General features: G+C 54.5%; 9 protein-coding genes across 9 annotated transcripts; 4 read left to right on the top strand and 5 right to left on the bottom strand.

Moving 5' to 3' along the window:
- Positions 1-118: 118 nt before the first annotated feature.
- Z520_07094 (uncharacterized protein) lies at positions 119-917 on the bottom strand (the record flags this gene model as incomplete). Its single annotated transcript, XM_016777593.1, has 3 exons — positions 119-620; positions 692-777; positions 891-917. 3 exons carry the CDS (start codon positions 915-917, stop codon positions 119-121), a joined length of 615 nt encoding a protein of 204 aa, XP_016631103.1.
- Positions 918-2,423: 1,506 nt separating this feature from the next.
- On the bottom strand, positions 2,424-5,210 carry Z520_07093 (uncharacterized protein; the record flags this gene model as incomplete). The annotated part of the gene is made up of 1 exon (XM_016777592.1): positions 2,424-5,210. The coding sequence occupies one exon, from the start codon at positions 5,208-5,210 to the stop codon at positions 2,424-2,426; it is 2,787 nt and encodes a 928-aa protein (XP_016631102.1).
- Positions 5,211-7,922: 2,712 nt separating this feature from the next.
- Positions 7,923-13,286, top strand: Z520_07092 (uncharacterized protein; the record flags this gene model as incomplete). The annotated part of the gene is made up of 2 exons (XM_016777591.1): positions 7,923-8,670; positions 8,728-13,286. The coding sequence occupies 2 exons, from the start codon at positions 7,923-7,925 to the stop codon at positions 13,284-13,286; spliced, it is 5,307 nt and encodes a 1,768-aa protein (XP_016631101.1).
- Positions 13,287-14,338: 1,052 nt separating this feature from the next.
- On the bottom strand, positions 14,339-15,880 carry Z520_07091 (uncharacterized protein; the record flags this gene model as incomplete). The annotated part of the gene is made up of 2 exons (XM_016777590.1): positions 14,339-15,692; positions 15,741-15,880. The coding sequence occupies 2 exons, from the start codon at positions 15,878-15,880 to the stop codon at positions 14,339-14,341; spliced, it is 1,494 nt and encodes a 497-aa protein (XP_016631100.1).
- A 582-nt stretch (positions 15,881-16,462) lies between these two features.
- Z520_07090 (uncharacterized protein) lies at positions 16,463-17,607 on the top strand (the record flags this gene model as incomplete). The annotated part of the gene is made up of 3 exons (XM_016777589.1): positions 16,463-16,841; positions 16,896-17,010; positions 17,064-17,607. 3 exons carry the CDS (start codon positions 16,463-16,465, stop codon positions 17,605-17,607), a joined length of 1,038 nt encoding a protein of 345 aa, XP_016631099.1.
- Positions 17,608-18,199: 592 nt separating this feature from the next.
- On the bottom strand, positions 18,200-19,702 carry Z520_07089 (uncharacterized protein; the record flags this gene model as incomplete). Its single annotated transcript, XM_016777588.1, has 2 exons — positions 18,200-19,532; positions 19,632-19,702. The coding sequence occupies 2 exons, from the start codon at positions 19,700-19,702 to the stop codon at positions 18,200-18,202; spliced, it is 1,404 nt and encodes a 467-aa protein (XP_016631098.1).
- Positions 19,703-21,151: 1,449 nt separating this feature from the next.
- On the top strand, positions 21,152-22,177 carry Z520_07088 (uncharacterized protein; the record flags this gene model as incomplete). Its single annotated transcript, XM_016777587.1, has 1 exon — positions 21,152-22,177. One exon carries the CDS (start codon positions 21,152-21,154, stop codon positions 22,175-22,177), a length of 1,026 nt encoding a protein of 341 aa, XP_016631097.1.
- A 711-nt stretch (positions 22,178-22,888) lies between these two features.
- On the top strand, positions 22,889-23,479 carry Z520_07087 (uncharacterized protein; the record flags this gene model as incomplete). Its single annotated transcript, XM_016777586.1, has 1 exon — positions 22,889-23,479. One exon carries the CDS (start codon positions 22,889-22,891, stop codon positions 23,477-23,479), a length of 591 nt encoding a protein of 196 aa, XP_016631096.1.
- Positions 23,480-23,935: 456 nt separating this feature from the next.
- Z520_07086 (uncharacterized protein) lies at positions 23,936-25,881 on the bottom strand (the record flags this gene model as incomplete). Its single annotated transcript, XM_016777585.1, has 3 exons — positions 23,936-24,383; positions 24,474-24,527; positions 24,689-25,881. 3 exons carry the CDS (start codon positions 25,879-25,881, stop codon positions 23,936-23,938), a joined length of 1,695 nt encoding a protein of 564 aa, XP_016631095.1.
- Positions 25,882-26,518: the final 637 nt, after the last annotated feature.

Below are 26,518 nucleotides of genomic sequence, written 5' to 3'. Positions count from 1 at the left end.
TCTGGATCGGTTGTGTTGGTTTCTTGGGCGCCGTCGCCGTCGTCGCCGCCGCCGTTGTTCCTGCCGGCTTCACGCCATTTCCTGCGGCAGGCTCCTTCTTTTCGGCACTGCCATCTAGTCACGCGAAGCTGACCTTGCTGACCAGCTCATAGAAAGACTTGCCCTGGATGGAAGCGAGCTCCAATTCGGCACTCGAGGGCTGTCTGGAGCCGTCACCAGCGGCAAATGTACCTGCGCCCCATGGGCTACCACCACGGACCGCACTGAGGTCGGCCATGATAGGGAAGGCTTTGGCATAACCCAGAGGCACATAGATCATGCCCTGGTGAATCCAAGACGAGAGAGCCGTGATGGCTGTGGTCTCTTGCCCACCGCCCATGGTGGCAGTGCTGATGAACAGGCCAAAGTATTTTCCAAAGAGTGCCCCAGTCTGCCAATGTCCGCCGAGCTTATCGATGAAGGTCTTCCATTGGGCGGAATATGTGCCATAACGGGTGGCAACGCCGAAGAGGAAAGCGTCGTACTTGAGCAAGATATCGGGGGTGATGACGGGAACGTCCTTGTTCATGCCTGGTGCATGCATCTTGCCCAGGACCTCTTGGGGGAGGGTTTCTTCGATTCTAGGAGGGTCCAGGTTAGTCTCTGCCGGCCTGTCTTTCCATGGGGACAGAGGAGTCTCCAAGCAACGTACTGGTAGATATCGGCTTGGCCACCGGCCTCTTCAATACCCTTCTTCTCGGCCTGTGCAAGTTGGGCGACATGGCCGTACATAGAGTACTGTTTGTCCAGATGGATCGTTAGCAGCCACGACAGGTATATATGAATGTGAGACGATGATCACAGGAAACAGTGGTAGGCAGGAAGGGTAGAGGTGGGTGCAAGCGACGTACGTAGATGATGGCGATTCTGGGAGCCATGGTGGACGAGCTGTGTGCAGGGTATGAGTTGAGATAGAGACAGAGACAGGTGGGCTCGAAGACGAAGCTTGGGTGAGATGGAGAAGAGAGGACAAAGCAGATACCAGAGGGAGGGAAAGGCTCGAGGTTTTTGTATCCGCTCACGGTACTCCGTAATCCGTGGCAGGTGTATTCGAAGTAGAGTGATCCCACGATGAAGTTTCAACCACCTGCACTACGGCACATCCCCCCTTGGACCTCTTTTACCTTGAGTTTCATCGACATCCACCTGGTTCGGAAAATACGAGGGGCTGTGCCGGGTGTGCCTGGAACTCTCAGGGCCTGAGCTTCAGAGCCGACATTTCCTGAAGTCGCATTGGGAAGGTCTCGAAGGGCAACGCAGGTAAGGGCAGGGAACCCCGCACAGGTTTAGCGGGCAAGTCAGTAGGTGCTGGTAGGGGTGATTGAGCTACTAGTGGGGCCTAGAATGACGCCAGAGCACTGACGCAGTACCTACCTAGTACTAGGTACTACTTGGTACCCGCCGCTGCGCCTACCACCTGCGCTGCCCTCACTGTCGCTGTTCATTTGGACAGCATTACAGCAGCATCACTCGAGCGAATCCCTCGTTGCAACTCTCGCCGTCCCGATCCAGGCTCATTGAAAAGTTACTCGTACGAGAACCACTCACTTATCTGCCACCACCGCCACTGGCTCCCGAGCAAGAAGTCGATCGCTGCCGTGCCTTTCCAAATCTCCCCAACCTATCGAGGGACCCAATTTTCAGCCTCGGGAAACATGGTGGGTGCATGCTCCTCTCGGCGGGCGGCACCCGGGCGGCCAGCTTCTCTGGGAGTCTGAGCTTATGAAAAGCTGACAGAGGATTGCCAAAGCACGGCCAATCACCCTTGGGCTGCTGCTTTCGCAGTGCGGAATCAATCCTGTGGCCCGTCTGTGCGCCAATGATGTGTTCTTTGTAATCCAACCAGTGGCCACCCAAATCGACCTTATGGAGCTCTGCTTTGGGCGCTCTTCTTCCCAAGCTTGTCGTCCTCAGATAATCACACCCTCGAAACCGCTGTCGGCCATTTGTCAGCTCCCACCCGCCATGTAATATGCAGGACTGAAACCATACAGGCCCAGCCGCCGTTCGCCGACACCCTCTCGACCATAGACCACCCTGGGCTACCCTCGATGCTCGATTCACATCGTCGCCGGTCGGCAGCTTCGGCGAAAGACCACAACACCGATCAATGATCACATAAACCTCTTCACCGGGTAATGCCCTCGCTTGCATTGCTAGGCTGCAGCGCATCTCCAACTGGTGTTGACAGTGCTCAAATCGGTAAGGACCTGTTTTCCCCTCCGTTGTCCGCCTGGACGATGCATGGCACCGCTAATGCAAGGCACCAGGAAATACCTTGACCCTCACAGCACCTTCCCATTGAAATGGAAGTTGATCGCCCAACTCGATTGGGGGAGCTGCACCTCCCGAAAAGGGCCTCATGCCCCGGTATATCCAAGTCGTCACTCCTCCTCCCACTGAACCATTTGTTGTCTCTCCCACAGTCTGTTCGCGCTGCTGACTATGATCTCTGCCTTGGATAATAACTTTGCCTTGAATTTGACGGCCGCCTCACCTTGCAATTTTGTTTTCCTGGCGTGGGCCTGCATCATTATAGGCACCAAAGCCTGCGGATCGGCCTCACTCAGAGCTCGAACACTCTTGAATCCATTCTCCCACAGCATTCGGGCCATGCGACTCTTGACGAATGCTATCTGAGCCATCTCCAGGAGATCGGCCCGTGCGCCGGCACGAAGGCGGTCCAGCATATGTTCCAGCACAGCTGCCAGCATTCCCCATTCCATTCTCTCGCAAAATTTGATCATCCCCGCTGCGAATCCGTGGCAGTTTTCAGCTAGCGTCTGCACCTGTCCCCGCGGAACAGAATATTTCAGGCTGACTTCGTGAATTGGCATCTCATTGCAGAGGTCTCGTAGTTGGAAGGCGGAATATGCCCGACGATAGACTCGCGCCATACGGATCTCTTCGGTCGTGTTTTCCTTCAGTTGGGCGCCGCTGTTGACGAGTCTGTTGACAAAAGCTGGGTTGATGCCAATCAGTCGCATCGCGCGCATCCCGCTGTCGTCGAGATCTTCCAGTTGGTTTCGGAAAGTCAACCATGAGATTTCAGCGAGCCCCATCGTCTGGACCGGAGTGAAAAGATAAAATATGTGCATCTCACCATCCATGACGAACGATTCAAGTGCTCGCCGCAGTTCAGAGTGGACAAAAACCCCGTCCTCAGGACCGAGCCCAGACGCAACGACCGCAGATCCCAATCTGGTGGGTTCGAGGCAACCTTCATACTCCCCTTCTTGGATCAATCCATCCTGGAGTAATGCCTGCTTCGCCATTTCGACCATCTCCGCAACTTGTGAGTGATCAATGCTATGCCAAAGCAGCGATGAGTGTATGTATTCATCCAAAGACGACTTGCTGGACGCCATACGGGTACCAATGACTTCTAAAAGAGCTCTCTTGAATCCTCTCTTCTCAGGTGTCAAACAGCTTTCCACCGGAGGCATTTCCGCCTCAAGGAGTTCTGCCACTGCCTCCAGATCGACCTTTTGGCAGCAAAGGTAGGTTTCACCGACTTCATCCTTACCCTTGCGGCCAGCACGGCCTCGCATCTGTCGAAGCATTGCGGGACCCACCAGCTCTCGGCCCATTCGAGGTCCATATAATATTACCCTCCTCGCCGGGAGATTGATGCCGGCCGCGAGACTGCACGTCGCCACCATCACCCGCAGGATCCCTGCGTCGTATGCTCCGCAGACGAGCTCTCGCTCTTCAGTTGTCAATCCTGCATGATGGAAGCCGATTCCAAAAGGAATAATTTTGGAAAATGAGGGCTCAAATCCACATGGAAGGGCACACAGCGATGCCAGGAGATCCTGCCGCCTCTCCAGCTCGTCTCGGTCAAGATGATCCGTAGGTAAAGCTTCGCTAATCAAGAGCGCTGTTTTCTCTGCACCCATTCGACTACCACAGAAGATAAGCGCGCCATGACCCGCAAGGGCCGTCTCAACGGCCAGTGCGACAACGGCATTGGGCGTCGCGCCTTGGAGTTCTTGGTATTTTGATCTAGCAATCGTCCGCTGTGGCTGTGGTCGTTGTGTTGGGAGTGCATCACCAGCAGCCAATTGACTTGCTGTGCGGAAGAATTCTTTTGCGTTTGCTGTGGGATAGATAGCATTGTCATACACGAGATGTTCCTCGATGGGGATTGGACGGTACTTTGCGATGTAAAATTTCGCGTTCAGCCATTGTGCCAGCAATTGGGGATTTGGGAGGGTGCCGCTCATGCCCACAATCTGAACTTTCTTCTCGCTGGAGGCAAGCGACATCAATTTGGTGGCAAGGAGTTCCATAAGGTATCCCCGGTGTTCATCGTTGATCATGTGAATTTCATCGAGCACCACCACCCCTATGTCGCCATATTTGGCTTCTTCAATGGTGCTGTTGACCAACGAATTGGCCTTTTCAATGGTGCAGACAGCGATGTCGCAATCCGACCAGCTAATGTTCGATCTGTTCCCACCAAAGAATCCGCCGACTCGAACGAAGGGGCTTGGCCGGCGCCATGTCGGTGTTGACAGGCCGTCGGGGCTGTCGCCGACTATTCTGGCTACCTTATCCACCAAGGTGCGTAGCCACCTCAACTTCTCCTGGACGAGAGCGACGTAGGGGAGGACGAGGATCGCCTTCGCTGTCGGATCTTCAATGACTCTCTTGATTAGAAGGACGTCTGCCACCAGGGACTTGCCTCCACCAGTGGGGGCTGTATAGACCAGATTTTGCTCTCCAGTCAGTAACCCCCGGCCCAATAGGCACGAGGATTGCCATGGGTATATGGCACGCACACCGAGTGATTCGAAATTGTCGACTAGCTGGGAGGGCAAACCATACCGCGGATGTCGAAGGCTAAGGAGAGGGTTTTGCGAAGGGCCAGGGGTAGATGACTTGGGTGAAGGTAGATGAACAGGAGCGATGTCCACGGCTTCTTTACTGTCATGGCTGCAGCCTACCAGAGTAATGCGGCTGGCTTGAAGTCGAGGTGGGTGCCAATCGCGACGGTAAAGAGGCGGGTTCATGGTCTGTGGCGGTTGGACAGATGATCGACCGTGGATTGGAAGACCCAGCTGAACATCATGAACTTCGTCAACGGTACGTTTCATCCCTGCTAGTGGTCTCGTGCTGTAGCTCTGATTACGGGCGAGGTCAACAGAGGTGATTAGGCCAGTGGGCATGGCTAACTGATGCCACGATGGTGCCATCGGATCTCATGGTGGGACCAGCGTTTCTACGCGAGGGGGGACGCGATATGTCGTGGTTTGGATTCAACAGGAGCATAAGTCCTTGAAAGCGATCTGTTCAGAACCGTCTCTGGCATATCAACCGCGTAAAATGCCTTCTATAAGATGGTCGGCATTGAAAGAGTAACGAGATCTAGATCATGCCAACCAAGGCAAGCCCACGCGCGACTGCAAGATACCAGGTAAACAGGGAAAGAGACGAGTCCGAGAAAGGAATAGATCAAACTCTAAATGTTCGGGTCAGTTGCCAAGTCCGAAAGCCACTTACCGCAGGAGCCGGAGGCCCCAGACCACCATCGTCCCGGCACCACACACGAAACGGTCTCTGACAGCCCATCGCGCCTATAAGACCGCCTTGACGGAAGATGGAGGCTGATAGTCCAGAGTCGCAGCCATGCGATCATGTAGCATCATAGACATGACAAGAGCTCTGCGACGAGTACACGGCAGTGGTGTAACAGCTGCAAGGTTCAGACGCGGAATGGGTATGATGTGATGTCCATCGTAGCGGCGGAAACAGGCACATTGGACCCGGTGGAGTTGACTTGGAAAGGGAGATCTAGGTGCTAAGTGCAGGAAGTAGAGGCACAGACTGGCAAAGTGATGACCGTGTTGAGTGCGAAGTGAGTGGTGAGTGCAGGTTCGGGGATGCCCCGACTTGATTCTGCGAGAAAACGCCCCGGGCTCTTGGAGCGCGATCTTGGGGGAAGAGACATGGCAAAAGCGGTTGTAGAATGGCAAACGGACAGCGCCCAGTCGATTGACACCATTTATCGGGCGTCCAAGAGCAGGGTTGGATTTACGTGGCCATCCCAAGGATAGTGAGCAGAATAGAGATGTGGTCAAAATTAAGAGAGCGCAATCCTGGGTCAGGTGACGCCAAGGGGTCCTCGGGCACTAAGCTGCCGGGCTCGTTGGTCGCCACCCACCGACCTCACTTCTTCCGCTGCTCTCTGGATGCGCTGGCCCAGGAATTGCTCCCCGACTCGATTTTCATCCAGAAGACAGGGAGGAGCCGGTCTTGATACTGATGCAAAGATGCGATGACCTTGGCCGACAAATTATTTGCTGCACATGCCGTCGCTTGCTGCACAGGGACTTGATCCGGGGCCGCCTTCGCCCGCAGATATAGGCGCGGTATGGAAGGAACGAGAACAGCTGTCCTTTGTGTTCGGAACGAGACGAAACAATACAGATCTGAAGACCGAATTGAGCGGGATCGTGGCCCATCTCACATCACAGTCTGGCGCAGCGGTGGTCGGTGGTGGTAGGTGGTGGTAGGTGGTGGCAGCAGCCCAGAGAGTCATGAGTACTCGGTTATGTCGTCAGCGTACCGAATCACGTTAGGGAGACCCTGCATGATTTGCTGAAGGTTTCCAACCTCAAACTGCACTCCAGGAATTCTTTCTTTTCTCTTTTGTCTGCTGTTCATTTTTAGCGTTTCCTTGCCTTGCAGATGATCCACATATTCCATGTCACTCATCCACTTTTCCCAAGCACATCTCGTGTGGCCCCCCTTCCTGGCTCCCTCTCCACACAGCTGGACCTGCCTCTCAGTCTCTGACCCGCGCTCTTTTTCGTTGCTCATCTCACGTCTTTCCGTCTCTTGTCTGCCTTATTGTGTGTCCCTTAGACATGTCTGTGCCCGCGTCTGCCTTTCAGTTGCCTGGGCCTTCTCGACGAGCCCAACTTCACCTCTTCTTTGACTCCCATGGCCATGCTAATGACACCGCCCCTCCCCTCCTCGTTTCCCCGTCACCCATGGGTGCCCAGTGCTGCTCGCACTTGCTGCCGATGCTCCCTGTAGACAACCCTCGTATTTGGCCCATTGTGTCTTCCCGCAGGTTGGCTCTGACTCTCTTAGCTCATCTTTTGCCGTCAACCTGGGGGCATGAACCTCGCAATATCTCGGCATTGATCCGGCGTCCACTCAGACTCGCTTCCTCTCCCTTGTCCCTCGTCCTCATACACTATCTTTCCGGACTAAGGCTCAAACCTTGTCGACTAGGCCGCATTTTTCCTTGCCTCTGCCGAGTGTCTGTCCTTCCCATCAACCTCTTTCTCATCCCATTCCTTTCTTGTTCTTCCTTTTCCCTCAGCCTCTTTCTTCCTTCCTATTCTATTCCTCTCGCCCTTTCCCTTCGACTCACCCAACCGCTTCCCGACTGCATTTAAGAGGATTAGTCTCCTCTGTGCTCCCACACCCCATTTCCGCATCTCGACTTCTGGACCTTTGCCGCGTCGACTTCCACCAACCGACTAGGCGCTAAGACCCGCACAACGCAGCATCCTGGCGCGTGCCTTGTCCGAGATATAGTCCATAGTATCGCCCACTCCGCCGCCCACGGCAACTTCCTCCCTTCTCGGTCACGATTGCCCTACTCAAAGCCTCGACGTTTTCTGAATTTGTTTTCCCTGTTCTCGGACGCTGGGAGTCTCCTCACTAGTATCGCTCCTTTTGTAAAGTCAACGTTCAGAAACCATCACTCATTATTATTTGGTGCCGAGACGTCCCTCAGCTGATTAGCTGCAAGGGAGCTGTCGTCGTTGCAGCCCTACCCAGGCCAACTTCTCCCCCGGTCGCCATGCGATAAAGTAGGGCTTACCGCACTGGGTTTTCCACCGCTCGCTTCCTCTCAACTCGTCATGTCGACAGTTGAGAGTCCTCCGGTCGCGACGGCACCTCCAGACCCCCAATCCAACGAGCAGTCAGATGCACCAACACATGCACGGAGTGATGCATCGCCAAGCGCATTCGGGAAGGGTAGTGGAAGTGCAGATGTGTCGCCTGCACCCGAGACTGCGCCCGCGCCCACGCCTACACCTGCGGGCCCCCTCGACACGCCCCAGTCACAGCCCATGACTGCGACCGCGTCCACTTCCTCGCTACAGCCGCCCCTCGAAAATGGAGACAATTCCACCTCTGGTCCCTACGGTACTCGCTCGAGAAATCGGACAGGTGGCTCTCGCCCAAACTACGCCGAGGATAAGGAGTTGGATCTCGAAATAGAGGCACTGTCAAAGCCGAGTCGTGCAAGCAAGCGATCTTCTGCCGCAGCGAGCGAGCAGCAGCCTTCGACTACGAGCTTTGCATCAGTCAACAACTCTCATCCCGATAAACCCTCCGCCTCCGAAACCACTCCTGCGGCCAATGCCTCCACGCCAGTTCCCGCCGCGGCTCCTGCACCTTCGAAGAAAAGAAAACATCCTGGGAGCAATCATACTGTGGCCGCAAACTCAACGATGGGCAACGGTTCGCGCTCGAAACCTATCGCCTCGGTGCCCTTCAAGGGCTATGTCGAAACAAACATGATGAGTTTCAAACGCTGTGGATACAAGCTGAATGCAAAAAATCAACTGGTTGCCGACGACGACACCGCCGTCCAGGCCAACGGTACTTCGGCATCCTCAGGTATAATATCTTTTGTATTCAGTGCTAATTGATATCTAGATCATGTTTATCTCATCTGCGAACCTCCGGGAGAACCCTACTACCTTGCCCGTATCATGGAATTTCTACATGCGAAGAACGACCCCGAAGGTCCCATCGATGCCATCCGAGTCAATTGGTACTACCGCCCGAAAGACATCCTGCGAAGAGTCCAAGACACGCGGGTTGTCTTTGCTTCGATGCATTCAGACACTTGCCCCCTCACTTCGCTGCGCGGGAAATGTAACATCCGCCATCTCTCAGAAATCTCTAATATGGACGAATACCGTGGTCAGCAAGATTCTTTTTGGTTTGACAAATTGTATGACCGATACATGCACCGATATTACGAGGTCATTCCGACGAGCAAGGTCGTCAACGTTCCCCAACATGTCAAGACTGTCCTAGATCAACGCTGGAAATTCGTCTTGGTCGAGATCGGCCGCGGTCGTGAGCTGACCAGTGAGAGCAAAAAGTGTACAAAGTGTGAACAGTTTGCCAGCAATCACGACTCCGTCGACTGCGCAGTTTGCAAACGGACATACCACATGCAGTGCGTCCGGCCACCGCTCCTGAAAAAGCCCGCTCGAGGGTTTGCATGGGCCTGTGCCTCTTGCAGCCGGGCACAGGAAATGAAAATGGATAATCGAAATACGCCCGCAGGCTCCGAAGCTGGGCATGGGGACGACGACGAGCACATGGATGAAGACGAAGATGATAATCAACCCAAGAGTCGGGACACTCGTGAGAGCAGCATCGCACCCGAGCCTCACCCAGCGCCCACCAAGGAACAGATTGCCCAGGCAAATCTGTGGCCGTGGCGGTACCTCGGTGTTCACTCACGCGTTGAAGATGCGCTGGACTATGACGACCGGATATATCCTCGAGCAAGCTCCAGATTGGGCCCTCGGCACCAGGCCAACGTCAATGTGTGGCACGGCCGTCCCGTTGAGTTAGTGAAGCCCGCCGAGATCAAACGAAAGTACATGAAAACTGCCCATCACATCAAAGGTGCTAAAGGCTCCAAGGATACCGGCACCGATACCGACAGGGATCAGAAGTTGAAACGCCCTAAATGGGTAATTGATGAGCCCATTGGCTATGTCCCTCGAGGGCAGGATGAGCCGGTTGAAATCAAGGGCAAAAAAGAACATACTGCTCAATTGCTTTTCAAGATGCCTGAAGTTGGACAGCTTTCAGGAAGAGGCGGTGATGACGTTTCGGGACCTGAGGATCCGGAGCGTCTGGTTGATGATTACATGGCGAGGGTCAAACCGATTGCTGCCAAATACAATCTGCTTGATTCGTCTGTCGACTTTCTCACCAAAGCGATCGAAAAGCTGCAGGAGAATGACTACGATGTGGAAAAAGCATTGAAAGCCATGGCGGAACTTAGCTTGAAGAGTGACTTGAAACAGCCCGAGCTTACCCGTGACGAAATTAAGCGTTTCGAAGAAGGTGTGGCTAAATATGGAAGTGAACTTCATGCTGTTACCCGCCATGTTGGGAATGTCAAGGAGTCTCGGATTGTTCGGTTCTACTACATGTGGAAGAAGACCGAGAGGGGTCGACAGATCTGGGGCAACTTCGAGGGACGCCGTTCGAAAAAGGAATCTAAACGAGCAGATAAAGACGGCAACGTGCCCAAACTCCTGGACGATGTTGCCGATGATCAGGATGACTCGGCCTTTGATGATGAGAAGGCGGTGCAAAAGAAGCGAGGGTTTGTCTGCAAATTTTGTGCAACTCATCATTCGAGGCAATGGCGACGTGCGCCGGGGACGCCACCCGGCACACTGGTACCCAAGGATGCCTCTGCGAAAAACAGCAAAGACAAGAGTGGGTGGCTCACCCTGGCTCTATGTGGTCGATGTGCCTATCTTTGGCGCAAATATGCCGTCCAGTACGAGGATATTGAAGAAATCTCAAAGAAGATTGCATCTTCTGGAAGCAGGGCAGCAAAAAGGAAAGTGGATGAAGAACTCTTGCGTCTTATACTTGAGGCGCATCAGATGTCTGGCGACCCCATTCCCCCTCGAGCTGTTGATGAGGTCAATAAGGCTGGCCTGGAAGTGCCCCAAAACATCATCCAACCTGAGGAACCTCCCAAGAAAAAGGGCAAGCTTGACAAAGACGCCGCACAACCCACTCCTGATGTCGTCCCAGAAAAGAAGAAGGCGCCCGAAAAACCGCCCGAACCTGCCGCGATCGAGCCGGATCCACCCAGGGTCAAGGTCCATCCCTGTGCCGTGTGTCGGGTTATCGAAGCCCCTGGCCTGGAATTACTCAAGTGTCGTGACTGCAGACTCCATGTACATGGTGCATGCTATGGGGTCGGAAAGAAGACAAACACTAAACCATGGTTCTGTGATATGTGCAGAAACGACCACAACTTACAAGTCTCAACAACCTACGAATGTATTCTCTGTCCTGTCAAGTACACAGCTCAAGAGCTTATGGAGCCTCTAAGAACATCTCACAAGAAGAAGAGCGATCGGGAGCGTGAAAAGGAACGCATTGAACGAGAGATCATACAAGAAGCTAGCCGAAGATGGCGTATGGAACAAGAAGCAGCAGGCCGTCCTGTCAACCCCCGTGAAGCTCTCAAGAGAACGGCATGGAACAACTGGATCCACATCACTTGTGCCCTCTGGACCAAGGAGATCAAATTTGGCAATTCTGAATTGCTTGATGATGCAGAAGGCGTGGGTTTCATCCCTACGGAGCGCTTTGAACCGATCTGCAAGATTTGCAAGCTATCTGGCATGCCTACGGTCAAATGTCATATGGCCAGTTGCAACGCCTATTTCCACGTTGGTTGTGCCCACCAGGCAGAATACACATTTGGCTTCGACGTGCAACCCGTCAAGAGCAGCAGACGTGACACGGTCAATATCATGAAACTTGGTTCAGAGACTGGTATTGTCACCGCAGGGATCTGGTGTCCGTCGCATGTACCTACTACCTGGGTGCACAACATGCTCGAAATGACAGACGCTGAGGTGACGGCCATGCAATTGTTTGCCCGCACTTATAAGCAGGTGGACAATTCCATTACAGGCACTGTCCGGCGCGCTGCGCAGTTTGCCACCAATCTGGCGAGCTCTGCACCAGCAGGTCAGCCTCCTCAGCGGCGGGAAAGCACCGTCAACGGGGCACCGAACGGCACCATCAGTCATACTGAGAGAACTGATGGCACGAGCCTTCGAGAATCTCCCGCAGCCGCTGGAGCAGCAGAGTCGATGATGGACTTAGACACAGCACCGACGGAAACCACGCCAAACGAGAGGAAACGAAGCGGCAGTCAGAAAAAGTGCTGTACTTGTCTTGTGGATGTCAGTCCCAGATGGTGGCCTCTTCAGCAAGATCAACCGCCAGCGCCCAACGGAATATTGATGGATTTGACCACAGACCAACATCAAGTGAATGGTCCGCGGGATGCTGTTCTAACCAATGGTGCTGTCAAAGCTGAACCGGCCGACAGCACGACCCTCGCAGCAATCGCTGGTGCCAAGGACCGTACCATGTATCAATGCCACAAGTGCCATGTTCTCAAGCGAACACCCCCTTCGTCGCCATCACAAGTCAAGCCTCGTGAGAAACCTGTGCTACTGGATCCAGAGCCATACAAACACCCGCCGCCGTTGCCTCCACCCCCAAGCGTCTACGCATTGAATAGACCGCCAATTGAAGCAATACCCCATTCTCATCCTCATCCTCACTCTCTTCCAGCTCCGACGTCTCATTATCAACCTTGGCAGGGTGCTCCTCCCCCACAATGGTCCTCCCCTGGGGTGCGAGCAGCACGTCACCCTTCTCCGCCAGCTCCGCCACTTTACGGTCAGCCTTTGTACCGGCCCCCTCCTCCTCCGCCTCCACCACCACCACCACCAGCGCCCGAATACAGTCAATCACCGTACGGCCGGCCAGGCCATCCTTCGCCTTATGCCAGCGTACCCCCTCCCCCACCACCCGGTCCTGGGCTGGTGCCTCAGCATTCCCCGGCTGCCTCAGCTGCTTATGCGCATCATCCTCCACCTCCACCTCACCCTCACCATCCTCATCATGCTCATCATAGCATTCCACCACCTTCGGCTCCACCGCAAGTCACGCGTCCACCATCACCCCCACGATATGGTTCTGACCGGCCTCCTGTCCCCCCAACCCATCTTGGACTAGGGCCTTCGAGCCTTTTGTCGCGGGGATATCCTGAACCACCCCGCCAGTCAACCCTCGATTCTCCTGTGAATGGGTATGCGGCTCCTCACTCTACTGCTTCGAGAATGTATGCTCAAGGTCCTCCGCCGCCTCCGCCGCCTCCAGCTATGAGACAATCTCCGTCAGCACAGTCTCTGGCGCAAATTTCCCAAGCTGCCGGTGATCCATCAGTGGGAAGACCGCATTCAAGGCAGGCGAGTGTTGAGATGTCAAACACCCCGCGCTTTGGGCCCAGGGCAGTCCCCGGGAGTCCTCAACAGAGACCACTTACGCCCTCTACGGGGCCAGCTTTCACCAGAGATGAAAAGAGAGATGGGCTAGGGGCAAGTGCTAGTCCGAGCGTGAAGAATCTGCTTTCTTAGGAAGATGAAGATACCACTGAAAAGAAGAGTGTCAAGAGTAAACAGGTTGGTTGGCAGAACGTTGTCTTAAATCCCAAGGAGGACGATTGATTGATAAGTTTGTGTGATATTTGCAATGAGCTCTGTGGACCGCTGAGACCGTGGTCAGCCAGGAAAGTCGGTCCCTGTCCAGAAAATGGGTTTTCGAACTATGTTGTATTAGATACCCCTGGTTAAGGCAAGCCAGCCAGTCTCTTGAGCTGTATAGAGCAGCTCTTCGTGAAGTGTTCTCGGAATATTGCAAGCAAGCAAATAGCCTTATGTTCAGCGTCAGTCTTCCGTTTCTCCTGTTCTGTCGGTCCAAAAAAAGTTGATTACTACGAAGACGCAAAAGGATTCGCATGGACGGAGAATGAAGCAGGAGAAGAAAAATTACATAGAATTGACAAGACGAAGATTCAGAAGAAACATTCAGAACACGATCCAAGCGTTTCTTGTGGGAACAACTTGATCATTTCCAGTGGCATAGTATCTCATATTTTTCTTTATCTCCCATTTTCCTGCCCTGTGAGGATAGCCCTTTGTCAAAGCAGGGCCAGGAACAAGATGGAGCTTGGTCTCTAGTACCCTCACAAGTCTCACAAGTCTCACGAGTCACGACGGCCGGGTCCCCCGAGTGATGCAAATGCCGCGGCGACGCGACGACTCCTATTGTGACTGGGTAGCTAGCTAGCTAGCAATCGATCCGCCCAGCACGGGGGGATGGGAAAGCCAATGGGTATCCTGACATCCATCATGTCTGTCCCATCTCCGGCGGCGCCACGTATCTGGTGCGGGATGCAAGAGGATTGACATGGTTATTTTTGGTGACCATGCACATTGCTGGATCTCCCCCTATGGCCGCCAATCCAGGTCGTTCAATGCCTGCTCTATGGCCTGAAGATGCCTTTGCAGGTACGAACGGTCATACTCACACTGGCACCGTCCAAAGGTTACCCAGTCGACCTCAAACCCGATGCCATCCCATGACAGGGCAAGAGGGGAATATGTGTGGCCAAGACCACTGAGATGACCTACTCCTCATCTTCGTCGTCGTCGTCAATGACTCTCCGCTTCTTGCGGGCCGCAGGACTTCCCACAGCTCTTCTGCTTTCTCCAGCCTCGTCATCGTCTTCGCCCTCGGCATCCTCGTCCTCGTCCCGCAGAGCGCGTTTGGGAGTTCTGTCTCGGTCCCGATCTCTGGCACCGCCCCGAGTGCGGCCTTGAAGCACCGTCTCACGTCCCTCGATCTCCAAATCGTCAACATCCGGATCTTCTTCTTCGGCTTCGACTTCCTCCTCTCCTTCATCCTCGTAAATCTCGGGTTCTTCATCGCTCGCCGCAAGGAAATCATCTTCGCGATCATATTCATCTTCTCTGCCTCTTCGGCGGAAAGTCTCCTCGTCCTCGTCGTCTGAGTAGATATCCCCGCGCCGATTCGTCTTGCGTCGCTTAGCTGTGGCCTTCTTCCCTCTCGCCGTGGGCATTCCGTCATCATCTTCCAGTCCGGCAATGGAGAGACCCGCACCACCCGTTGAACGGCCGAGCCCAGATTTCCCCAGAACGCGATCCCTACGCATGAACTGCCGGTCTTGAGCAGCCTCTCTGCGACGGTCCGCCCGAGCACGCTCCTTTTCGAACATTTCGGCAGCCTTCTTGGCGAGTTCGGGGTCTTCTTTGACAGACTTGAAGGTGGTGGGGGACTCATGCATTTGCGTAGTGGCAGCAATAGATTGTCGCAGTTTCATTTCGGCCTCATCCGCTTGGTCGCCCGCCGGTTGGATCTTCATCGATGCATCGAAAGGGGCAATGATCTGGAGATCTATCCCTGCTGCAGCGTGAGGTGCGGCGAGAAAGTGGTTTGTTTCCTTTGTAGGGTCGTAGTCTTGATGTTGCGAACCAGAGAGCTTCTTAGGCCAACCTTGTCGCATGGCGGTAGTGGAGATACGGTAATGGTCTTGCGGCTTCGAGGCGATCTGCAGAGTAAAGCTGCCGTCCGACCAGCGAACTATACGGGAGTTTGATTGTATGAGTTCGGGGTTCTTGGGATCGCGGCGCCAGAAGAGGGAAGTGTTGGCTGTGGAGAACGGGGAGAATTTGACCGTAGGATCTGCCATGGGATCGCGACCATCATGGGGTCTGGAGGGCGGTTCGTAGCTCGAGGGATCAAAATTTCTGTGTTTGATGCCTAGAAAGTTCGGAATGTTGAGGAGGTATAGTTCGTCACCTTCGGGCGGTTTGACTCGCGCTATGTCCACGTCCAGAAGTTTGAGTTGTTTCTGCTCTTCATAGAGACCCTCCTCGTCTTCCACAGTGGGTGCGACACGATCGTTTCGGCCCTCATCATCGCCGGAGTCCAGTTCAGAGTCGTCTAATTTTCTATGGAGGCTGCCGCAAGTTAGTGAAAGTTCCAAGTGTCCAGCATAAGCACCATACTCATTCGGCTGCTCCGCATCGTCATCGTCATCTCCAAATAAATCTCCGTCCTCGTCGGACGCAAGATCGCCATTGTGATCTTGAACTTCATCTTCCTCCAGGGTGCTGCCGTGGGGAGCAGACTCGACCTCAGCGGACATCCTGGTTGCTTGTTGTGGAATTCAGAATTTGAGCGCAGGGAGACAGAGGCGTGCGCTAACAATTGCTGCGAAAGGCCGGATACAGGACTTGACACATCTCATGAAGATATAACGAAGAGATCAAGACAGGACGTATTCATCGTCTGAGATCTCCACGTTCAGTGCGTGGAAGTGAAATGTTTGGATTGTGAATGGTCATGCTGGCACCAGGTACCAGAATGCGGTCTTGGATTGGGATTGTCCACAAAGGGCTAGCGTAGAGCTCACGTGCCCTTCCCTCGGCTAAGTTGCATTATGGGGAGTTAATTGTTTCAATGAGAGGCTCCTTCTCCTCGCTGTCGACAAGTTAAACTGGTTACTCCTTTTCACCATTCCCACCACGCCGACGACAAGCAATTGTGTTGTGAACAATCGAGAGTATTGCCCGACCCTTTGCGGGTCCATCTACCGATATGGCAACCTTCTTTCAGAGCGTGTAAGTTAGCCCGGCCATCTTCAACTTCCCCCGATTTTCAAACTCCTCTACTTTCACCGCCGACACGAACTGTCTTGATCTTGTCCTTGCTACTCTACGCATTCAAGATGGGCAAATTCAAATGGAAGATTGCTTTGCGAGGCCTCAAGCGCCCTGTCAGTCCTACGAAACATGCCACAGTTGCTGACCCTTCTCCCAGTCGTCAAGGTTTCACTCGAGCCAACACCAAATCCAACCAAAACCTCAAGGCTCAGTACAACAATGGCCAATCTCAATCTCCCATCTCACAGCAAGCCCCTCCTCTTCCTCCTCTGACCAATTCGCCCTCCATCTCATCCACATTCAGTGAGCAAAGTGGTTATGTCGAACAAGAGCCCAAGAAATTCCTGAATGAGAAATATGCCAAGTGCTCGGTCAAGGGGAACTTCCTCACACTCGCTGCACAGCCGAAGAATGTCGAGCTTGGAGAATGGCTAGCCCATCAATGTGAGTTGACATGCAGTCTTACAAATTTGGTGAAGCGAAGCTCATTTCGCACAGTGGTCGAGATGAACCGACTCCTCACCGGCATGATCCAAGTCATCCAGGAGGTTGACACCAACACCGGATTGCCACTCTGCAATGAGCAGCAATGTCCTACAATGTCTGCTGGGCGGTATGTTTGAGCGACCTTCAAGCAGCGAATTTTCATCAATTGACTCTTCCTAGTCTCACTTACACCTGGCTCGAAAATGGCCGACCAGCCAAGATCCCCGCACCTCAGTACATCGTCCGGGTTCAACGCTGGATCGTTGGCAAAATCCACGATGAGAAGACCTTCCCTACCGCACCTCCACCGACTGTTGACCAAACCTCGTACATGTCCGGAGACACTGGCGCTGCCACACCCTCGGCCACCACGCCAATTGCTGCGCCCCCTACCAACCTCCCCTTAACCACTCTCGTGGGTGCTCAAGACGAATGGACCGGAAAGTCATCAGGCTTCCCTCAACACTTCCATGCGGACGTCAAGGCGATTATCAAGCAAATGTTCCGCTGCTATGCGCACCTCTATCATTGTCACTTTACCGATCCATTCTGGCACATTGGTCGTCACGCAGAATTGAACAGCTGCTTCGTCCACTTCTGCACGGTCGCAATGTACTACGACCTGATCAGCAAGAAGGACATGGAGCCATTGCAGGGCCTCATTGACATCTTTGTGGCGCAGGGCGTCATCCCGAAAGAGGCTGTCCAGCAGCATGTTTCCTAGGAGTCGGTTGGACTGATCGGGGATATGATAGCATTGAGATGGTGAAGGGGCATTGTTTACGGCGTGTCATGAATGAACAGTGATGCATTTAGCGAGCTGGCGTCCGGCGATTGCGAATGAGCACGGCTATCATGTTGCCGAAAGAGAGTGCATATGAGCTTGAATTGATGGCATCTTCTTGCCAGGGGCAAGCCCCTTGGCTTCACACGATCAAGTTTTCTTGTGCTTCATCGTTACTCCGTTCCATGCTATGCATTGCTAACTTGATATCGGCAAGCGCCACGAAGCAGGTGCCAGGTTGGCTTGAGGACCCAACGGAGAGAGTCTTACCTAACCAGTGGCATTCAGCGTTCTGGCGTACTCGCCCTTCAATCTTCTTTCGGTTGCTCCCATGGCAAACATGGTCCTGGTGGTGATTGTAATCCATCTTGTTCTGTCAGAGACTGAGGCCTGCTAGAGACGTCTCAAGAGGATTTTGGAACTCCAACATTCTCCCCTGCCTTGAGCCAAAAAGCGATCTCTGCCGGAGCGTGGTTCTCCGAGAAGAGCGTTTCCGTGGATGACAAGCTGATATTCCCCCAGCTAGATGCAATCAACTCTTGAGGGGCTGCTCGATGTACTTCCCAAAACATTCCTCGCTGCTTAACCTGTCCACTTCGCCTTCCATTACACTCACTATCACCTCTGCAGCGCCGTCTGGCAATTTGGGCATGATGCAATTCACCCCGGGCTCGCTGGGATATCTGTACCTCACTGGGGCTCCACCGAATGCGGTGCCCCAATCCTGTTGATAGAGCGCCGAGCTCGTCCAGTCTGTGCCCATGGCCACTCCGGTCGACGTGTAACTGCTCAGAAATGCCCAATCCACCCATCTCTCGTTCGTTTCGGCGATGACACTGCGGACGAGAGGAGGAGTGACGGCTGTGATAGCGCCACGGACCGCGCTGGCAGCTTCCTGCAGCCCGGAACGCGGGGCGAGGAGGGTGCCGAGCTCGAGTGAGACGGAGAGTTGGTAGACGGCGTTGCCGACGTATGACGGCGGGAGATCCAGGTGGCGGCGGGCATCCGAGGGCATGAATAGGTTGGTTATCGTGGATGCGGGGACGTTCCGAGCTCCGGCGGGACGTTGGCTGCGTATCAGGATGAGACTCCGCCATATCAGGGCGCATATTGCATCGTGTGTCGAAATCGGTGGTGCGCCCGGCTGTGTGGCATCGGCTTTGAGCTGCGCTACACGAGTTGCGGGGATGTAGAACAGCACAGACACCTCGGCCGACGTGGCCTCGAAAGGATGGCTGGGTGGCAGGTTTGGCGGGTTGGCCATATATCCCGGATGATCTTCTATCCTGAATGGAATCTCGCTCGACATGCCACGCATGATTCTCCGATCCAACCCCATCTGCGTCGAGGCGGCAGCCTGTGCGAGCACGTCGTCCGTAGCGCACCCTTGTGCGAGCTTCGTAGCCTCACTCAGGACGCGCATCAGCTCGTTGTTCCCGCTGCCGTCAGCCACACAGTGTGACATTGCCCACGTGAGGATAGCACCGCCTTTGATTGTGCTGAACTGGATCTTGCAGGCAGCGTAAGGCCTGTCATTGCCAATGTCCTGAGGCACAGGCACAAGCAGGTCATAGGTGAGTCGAGTGATCGGAAACCCGGACGCTTGAAGCTCCTCGAAACAAGGCAATTCCTCGCTGAGGTCTTTCACCACCAGTTCAATGCCACGGTCAGGGCGGATCGTGCGCCAGTCCGGACTGGAATTGGTCCCATTGAGCTCTGCAGGTTGTAGAGGAGTGACGATGCCACCCAAGATAGCACACCGCAAGCCAAGGGCTTGTAAGCCAACCTTCAAGGCGGCCAGCTGAGCATCCCGCTGAGAAAGTGACGCACAGCGAAAGATGAGAAGGCGGCGGCTGTAGTGAACCCTGGTCTGCCATTAGCATTTAACAAGTTGGCCAGCGGAGGGTCGGAGTTTTCGAAGGTCCCGCAACACGGTCATGATCGTGGGTTTTGGTGAGACCTACGGATGTAGAGCATCGAGGGCGGCGAGCTCGACATGGAAATGCGGGACTGGGATCAGGATATTGTCCGACATGACTACGAAAGGACCAGATGAGGGATTTGAGATGAGTGCTCGAAGCTGTTGGTCGGTTGCAACAAGCTCAGGCGTGATGGCGAGGCTGGCCTAAACCCTGATAGGCTCGCGTCGCACGAGGCTGGGCACTTTTCTTCTCCTTACTGGGGCCTCGTAGTGTTTTCCTGCTCGTCATCTGGATCATCCCATGTAACTCATGCTCGTCCTTCATCGATCTGAACATGGGACGCCTGTGTGCCGTGAGAAATCGCCCGGTGCAAAGTTCCGGCCCGTGCACTGGCGAATCGCGTTTCTCCGGGTGCTGTCTTTCTGCCAACCTCCCGGGAACTTCTTTGTTAATGGGCGAAAGGCTCACCTAGCTCGATTGGCTTCCATGCCCATACTCAATAAGAAAGCATCCATGTGCGCAACCCTTCGCTAATGATCGCAGTCCCCACAGTCCCAGGCGAGCCACACAAACCCGGTGAGACGGCTGGACGGGTGCCCTAAACATGGTTGTGTGAGCAAAGACCATCCATTAAGGCCTGAACATCCCCCCGTATTCGCATGAGGCTCTCAGGGTGCCGGAATCTCGCCGAAAAGGCCAATCGAGGATCCCTAAGCCCCTGTGTGACTTGCCGCGACCACCACTCTATTCAACCTGGTCGGTAGCACGCCTGAAATCCCCCACCACGGGCGGTCAGGTCAACACCCACTGCACTCTCTGGAGAGGCCCATGAAGAAGTTCAGCAGCGTTCCATCCGGAAGGGCATTGGCGCGAATCGCTCGTTTAGAGGTCTTGACGGCAAAGCAGCCCCAAGGTTTGCAGTCTTTGGAGATCCAATCTCATTCCGCAAGGTCGCTCAGGCCTCCCATCCGGCGATTTGCGTCCTGCTTGTAAGCCACGTCGAGTCTACAAGGGGCAGGTTTACCACCTAGATTCCCATACTAGCCTAAGGAGAATTTCTTGATGGATAATGCTGCCTCTATAAGGACTTTCAGCTGGTAAGCGCCGGTCATGGCAATGAGATACAAATGTCGATGCTTGAACATTGGGAGACACCAAATCCTTGAGCACAAATTCCCAGCGCAAGGCCCGAAACTTGCGCCCTCATCATCACAATGACCACGATACAGCAACCCAACCCATCAGGTCTGCCGAGCAACAATGACAAACATTGTTCCAACAAGCGAGCACATCATTCCAAAGTCGTTACTGGCTGTCTCACCTGCAAACAAAGACACATAAAGTGCGACGAGGAGAAGCCAAATTGTCTGAGATGCAAGCGGAGCGGTCGTCACTGTGGCGGCTATGTTGTTCGCAGAGTCTGGATTTTTGAACCTTCCGGGAAGAGGTCATCAGAGACCTTTCCCGATTCTGCGCACGCCCCAAGGGCTATATCAACAGAACAATGCCCGGCTAACGACCGCTGGGCTTTTCAATACTTCCGTGAAGTAATGACGCCCGCCATGGCAGAATGGACATTTGCCACTAGCGCCCAGGACTTTTGGTTTCGTCATGTTCGACAGTGTGCAACGTCGATACCGGCGGCTCGTCACCTTGCGGTTGCCCTTGCTGGAAGGTATAGGAGCACGTGTGACTGGGTTTCAGAGCCCTCCTTTGCATCTGAACAGTATCTGCAAGCTTTATCCTGGCTCAACCGAGAAAAAGACGTGATTTGTGTGGATACGTTGCTCCTGTGTTGCGTCTTGATCGCCGTTTACGAGCATCTGGATCCACATATTAGGTCTCATGCAGGCTTGTCGCATCTCGCCGCGGCATTTCGCATCATGAATGATCCTCATACCAAGTGGACTCCGGCCACCAGGGCAACCTATTCAATTGCTACGCAGGTCGAGACACTGGTTTCCATCTTCAGAACTCCCATCTTTCTTCCCGGCACGGAGCCCACCATTTCCTTTGACCAGAGCGTACCACATCTCCCGGAGACATTCCACAATACCGGCCAAATGCAACGGAAGTTCTTTGAAATCCTCCGCTGGCGGTTCTCGTATGCACTTCGCCACAGCGAATGGACCAGTCGCTGTTCTGGCTTTCGCCAGCTCCACAAGCTGTTGCGCCAATGGTACGGGTTGGTTCGCCAATTTATCTTGGGAATCAATGACCAGAAACCTACAGGCGAAGAACACCAGCTTGCCAAGATAATGTCCAGGCAGTTTCGGATGATGTATGCTGCTCTTTGGTATTCGACCAGTGACGAAACCCACCAGTATCACCATCCCGGTCATGCCAATATGGTTGACTTGTCATGTCCTGACAAAGTAACTGTTTTTGTTCCTGTCAAGTTTGACCCTCAATATGACCGTCAGTCTGACTTTCAGGATGACAGCATGGATTCGCAGTTGGATTCTGATGCCCGTCACAAGCCACTCGGGATCTGGCCTGATATCGAAGTAATCATCTCTCCTGATCGGTCTCGTTATGTGCGGTTCACAGTGGTTTCGAATGGTTATGATGAAGGCGATGATGCATGAAATAAAAAACAAGTGTCATGCTTCGCGGAACCGACTCTGCAGCTGAAGGCACCAAAAAGCGCCTTCAGGCCGGCTCGTCTATACAGTGGCCGAAATAGAATCTTATCTGGCGGCCTCTAAAGCTGCGCTACAAGGAAGACTGGAGGAGATCACCATGGAATTGCATTTGTCTCTGTTACTCACCTCTGTTGTGTCTTAAGGTGTTGCTGATGTGGAAGGAGCCTCTCCAAAGCATTTTCTTTCACTTGATCATGCCATATGCCTCTGAATGACTGAGGAAGGCGCAGGCATGGGCCTCAACAGAAGCGAGGGAAAGCCTTCCTGGTGCTGACCATCGTGGTCTTATGCAAATTTCGGCAGAGCCTCACGAAAAATGGGATTGCCTCCACGATTTTATCACTGCTTTCAGCATGTAACGCGAAGCTGAGAGTACTTTCAGCCTCAGCCACCCAAGTCGTGTCTGCGACTTCGCACCTTCTGCTTGTCGACGCTCTACTCGGTCTGCTTCTCGACGGCTTCGACGACGTCTCAGGAATATAGGATCAAGAGATATCGGTACGAGAGACTCCCGCCAACTCTTTTGGACATGTCATGTTAACGTAGCACGTTTCAGGGCGAATCTGACTCGTCTCTGGCGACCTCAAGCACCTTTGCTTCAGGCGATCCACTAGACCACTCTACGTCAAGGGGAAAGAGGAGATCTACGCCGAAATGTCAAGCACCACCGCAACCTTGCCAGACGATGCCTTCCGATCCTACGTCCTGGATTTCCTCCGACATGTCCCTCCGGCAGCCCTCAACAACTCAGATGCAGCCCGCTCGGAGCTCGAGGCCCTGACTGGAGAGTTCTACGAGACAAGCCAAGACATCAACATGCAGGAACTCATCTTTGCTCTCCACGTTCGCTACGATCTGGTGGGTCTGGGCTTCTTTGAGAAAGCCGCCCTCGACGAAATCCTCGTCCGTGTCAACAAGGCTCGTGGCAAGACTGGTACCAAGAACCGACAAACGACTGCGCATCAAACACCGACGGTGGCCCAGCAAGGACCGGTTGCGCCTGATGAGGTGGCTGAAGATCTTGTGGGCGTTGCATCACAATTCTCCGCTGTTGCTCCTGTGCCTGCGGACTTGGACCCCAAAGATTTAGACCCTGCGGAAGAGGAGGACAACAGTGCGAGACTGGATGATGGACCTGGAGAGGACTACGTTGTCGGGTGGAGGACGGAGTTTCTAATGACGCCAGATGGAACGGCCATGGTGTACAGGCAGTTGCAGCGCCAGAGAGGGAGAGGGGGCAAATGAGGTAGTCAGGCAGCTGTGTGATTTTCTGTCCAGGGTATCTGCGGCGCTGGTTTTGGTGGTTGGTATAACAGCTTAAAAGTTTGGGCAACAGAGGGCTTCATCCCTGAGACGGAAGTGTATTTACCTCGAGGGGAGAACAGAGAAAGGGGTTGGTAGAGAGCACGCCCATCTTCAGCAGCTGGTGCCAGGCCCACAGAGTATTGTTTTCCATTATAAAATCGTTGCTTCGTGTCATACTTTTAGTTTGTCTCGTGTCTGTCTCTATCAGTTTTGACGGGACTTTCCATATTATACCCGTACTCATGTAACCCATCCCATCCCATCTCGTCAGAGTGAACCAGTGAGTCCTCGTCAGTCATCAGACGGTCAGCCATGCAAATCAGCCCCCAAAATTCCCCAGATCCTGAGAACGGAAGGAAAGACCAGGGATTTCCATCCGACCTTGAACTGGATATCTCAATTCCACTCATCCGCAATCACATTCTTGGCCAACTCGATATTCCCCGAATAATCAATCTGCACATCCACAATACTCACGCCCTTATACGCCAGCGCCTCCCCGAGCGTGCGCTCAAGCTGATCGGCCCTCTCGACACGGAACCCCTTGGCGCCAAAACTCGCCGCGAATGCCACAAAGTCCACGCCGCCGAGCTTGACGCCGCTGGCGCGCCCGTACTTCATCACCTCCTGGAACTCGACCATGTTGTAGGCGTGGTCGTTCCAGATGACGTGCGTGATGTCGCACCCTTGTTGGACGGCCGTGGAGAGTTCCTGGGCCGAGAACATGAAGCCGCCGTCGCCGGAGACGGAGATTACTTTCTCAGAGCAGGGCGTTGGGGTTTGGGTCAGGGAGGCCGCGATGGCCCAGGGGAGCGCGACGCCGAGGGTTTGTTGGCCGTCGGAACTGCAGTTGTCATTTTCGTCATTATGATGGATATGGGATATCATTTTTGGTTGTGGATCTTTTTTCATTTTGAGAGGGAGGGGGACTTACCACAGCAGCCGGCGCGGCTCGTAGGCGAAGAAGAATCGCATAAAGTAGATGTACCTGCACAAGAACAAAGGGACGTTAGAGGAAGGGGTCGGTATCTTTAATGGAGTGTAGAGCCACGGCTTGTCTCCCTCCTCTCCCTTCCCCGACACCCTTTGGGAGCACACTGAGAGACGAGAAGACCGAATCCAGATCGCGAAGGAGGGACCAAAACTTACACAGAACCCACATCCACACAGACAGTAGTATCCTTGTCCACCATCCGCTGCAAGGTGGTGATGAAATGCAGCGGATGGACCAGCCCCGCCGGGTTCGATGAGCCTTTCGCCTCGGGCCTCTCCTGCCACAGGGTATACTCGTCGCTCAGACCCTGACAGAGTTGCGAGATGGTAGAGGGTTCGGAGATGCGGGAGAGGTGGTCGGCCAGGTACGAGATGTTCTCGACGACGGAACCCAACAGCTCTTGGACTGGGTGGTAGTAGGTGCCGTAGTCGCAGGCGGTGAAGTCGATGTGCACGATGTTGGCGGCGCCGTGCGGGTTCCACAGATTGGCGTCGTACTCGACGGGGTCGTAGCCCACGGCGAGCACCAGGTCCGAGCGCGAGAGGAGCTTGTCGCCGACCTGGTTCCGGAACAGGCCCACGCGGCCGTAGAACAGGTGCACCAGCTCCCTGGGCACGGCGCCGGCGGCCTGGAAGGTCTCGATTGTCGGCAGCGGGAATTTCGAGAGCAGGCGTCGCACCGCCCCGACCACGCGCGGACTACTCGCCCTCATGCCCAGAAACAGCACGGGCAACTTGGCGCCCTCGATCATCCGCACGACCTGGTCGAGCTTCGGCAGCGCCGCGGGGCCGTACAGAGGCGGCACGAACGCGGCGCTGGGAAAGGGCAGGATGGTCGACTTGTTCCTCGCGACGTCCTGCGGGATCGAGATGACGGCGGCGCCCTTGGGCGCGGCGTTGGCGGTGCGGAACGCGTTGACCAGCACCTCGGCGGCCTGGTCCTCGACGTCGATGCCCACGGCCGCCTTCGCCGTCGGGCCCAGGATGTCGAGCGCGCGCATGCTCTGGTGCGTGCGCTTGAGGTTCATGTGCCGCGGAACCGAGCCCACCAGGGCCACCACGGGGTCGTTTTCCGTCGTCGCCGTCACGAGCCCCGTCGCGAGGTTCGACGCCCCGGGACCGCTGGTGCCGATGCACACCCCCGGGATGCCCGTGATGCGACCCACGGCGGCGGCCATGAACGCGGCGTTTTGCTCGTGCCGCGCCACGACGAGCTTGATCTCCGGGTGGTCCATCAGGCAGTCGAAGATGGCGTCGATCTTGGCCCCGGGAACCCCAAACACCAGGCGCACGCCGGCATTGTACAGGCTGTTGACGATGATTTGGGCAACGGTGTCGTCGCTGCTCATGGTGGGCGCAGATGGAACTTGTAGAGCAGCAAAGGCTTTGGGGGGAGAAGGAAGGAGGATGGATGGTCCGGAGACAGGACAAACTGATATGGACGTGAACAATATTACTGAAAATATATATAACTCACTCGGTCACACACTCCCACACAGACATATACGGAAGTTCTTCTATCTATCTAAACACCCTCCTCCGGTTAAAGGAAGAACAACAGCCTCGTCCATTGCCAATTGCGATGAATGGATGATGTAATCGGGCTTCCGGTTATTCCTTGGGGCTGCCATCCCCGTTTTCCACTCCGGTACAGCGAGAGCCATCGCAGGCGTCGTATTCCGCGATTCAGGGCGAATCGTTTCGCTGACCAGACGTCACACCGTTCCTCACGGTATTATCTCGACCTCGCTGCTACCAGGTACTCTCGGGGAGCTTGATGATTGTCCGACGACTTACGCCATCAAACTCTTTAATAAAACAGTGAATTAAACTAACGGGGAAAAGAGGAAGGGGAAAGAAAAGGCCACGGCAAGATCCAAGGAACAGAGAAACGCGAAAAAGTCCGCGGTGGCAGGACTTGACGAGCGAAGGCCACTCAAAAAGAGTAGAAGAGAGAACAAAAATCACAGTGGCATATCCCCAGCA

The sequence above is a fragment of the Fonsecaea multimorphosa genome, assembly GCF_000836435.1.
Source record: "Fonsecaea multimorphosa CBS 102226 unplaced genomic scaffold supercont1.14, whole genome shotgun sequence".
Taxonomy (NCBI): domain Eukaryota; kingdom Fungi; phylum Ascomycota; class Eurotiomycetes; order Chaetothyriales; family Herpotrichiellaceae; genus Fonsecaea; species Fonsecaea multimorphosa.
Note: the sequence above shows the minus strand (reverse complement) of the source record. Positions and strands in the feature narration are given on the sequence as shown.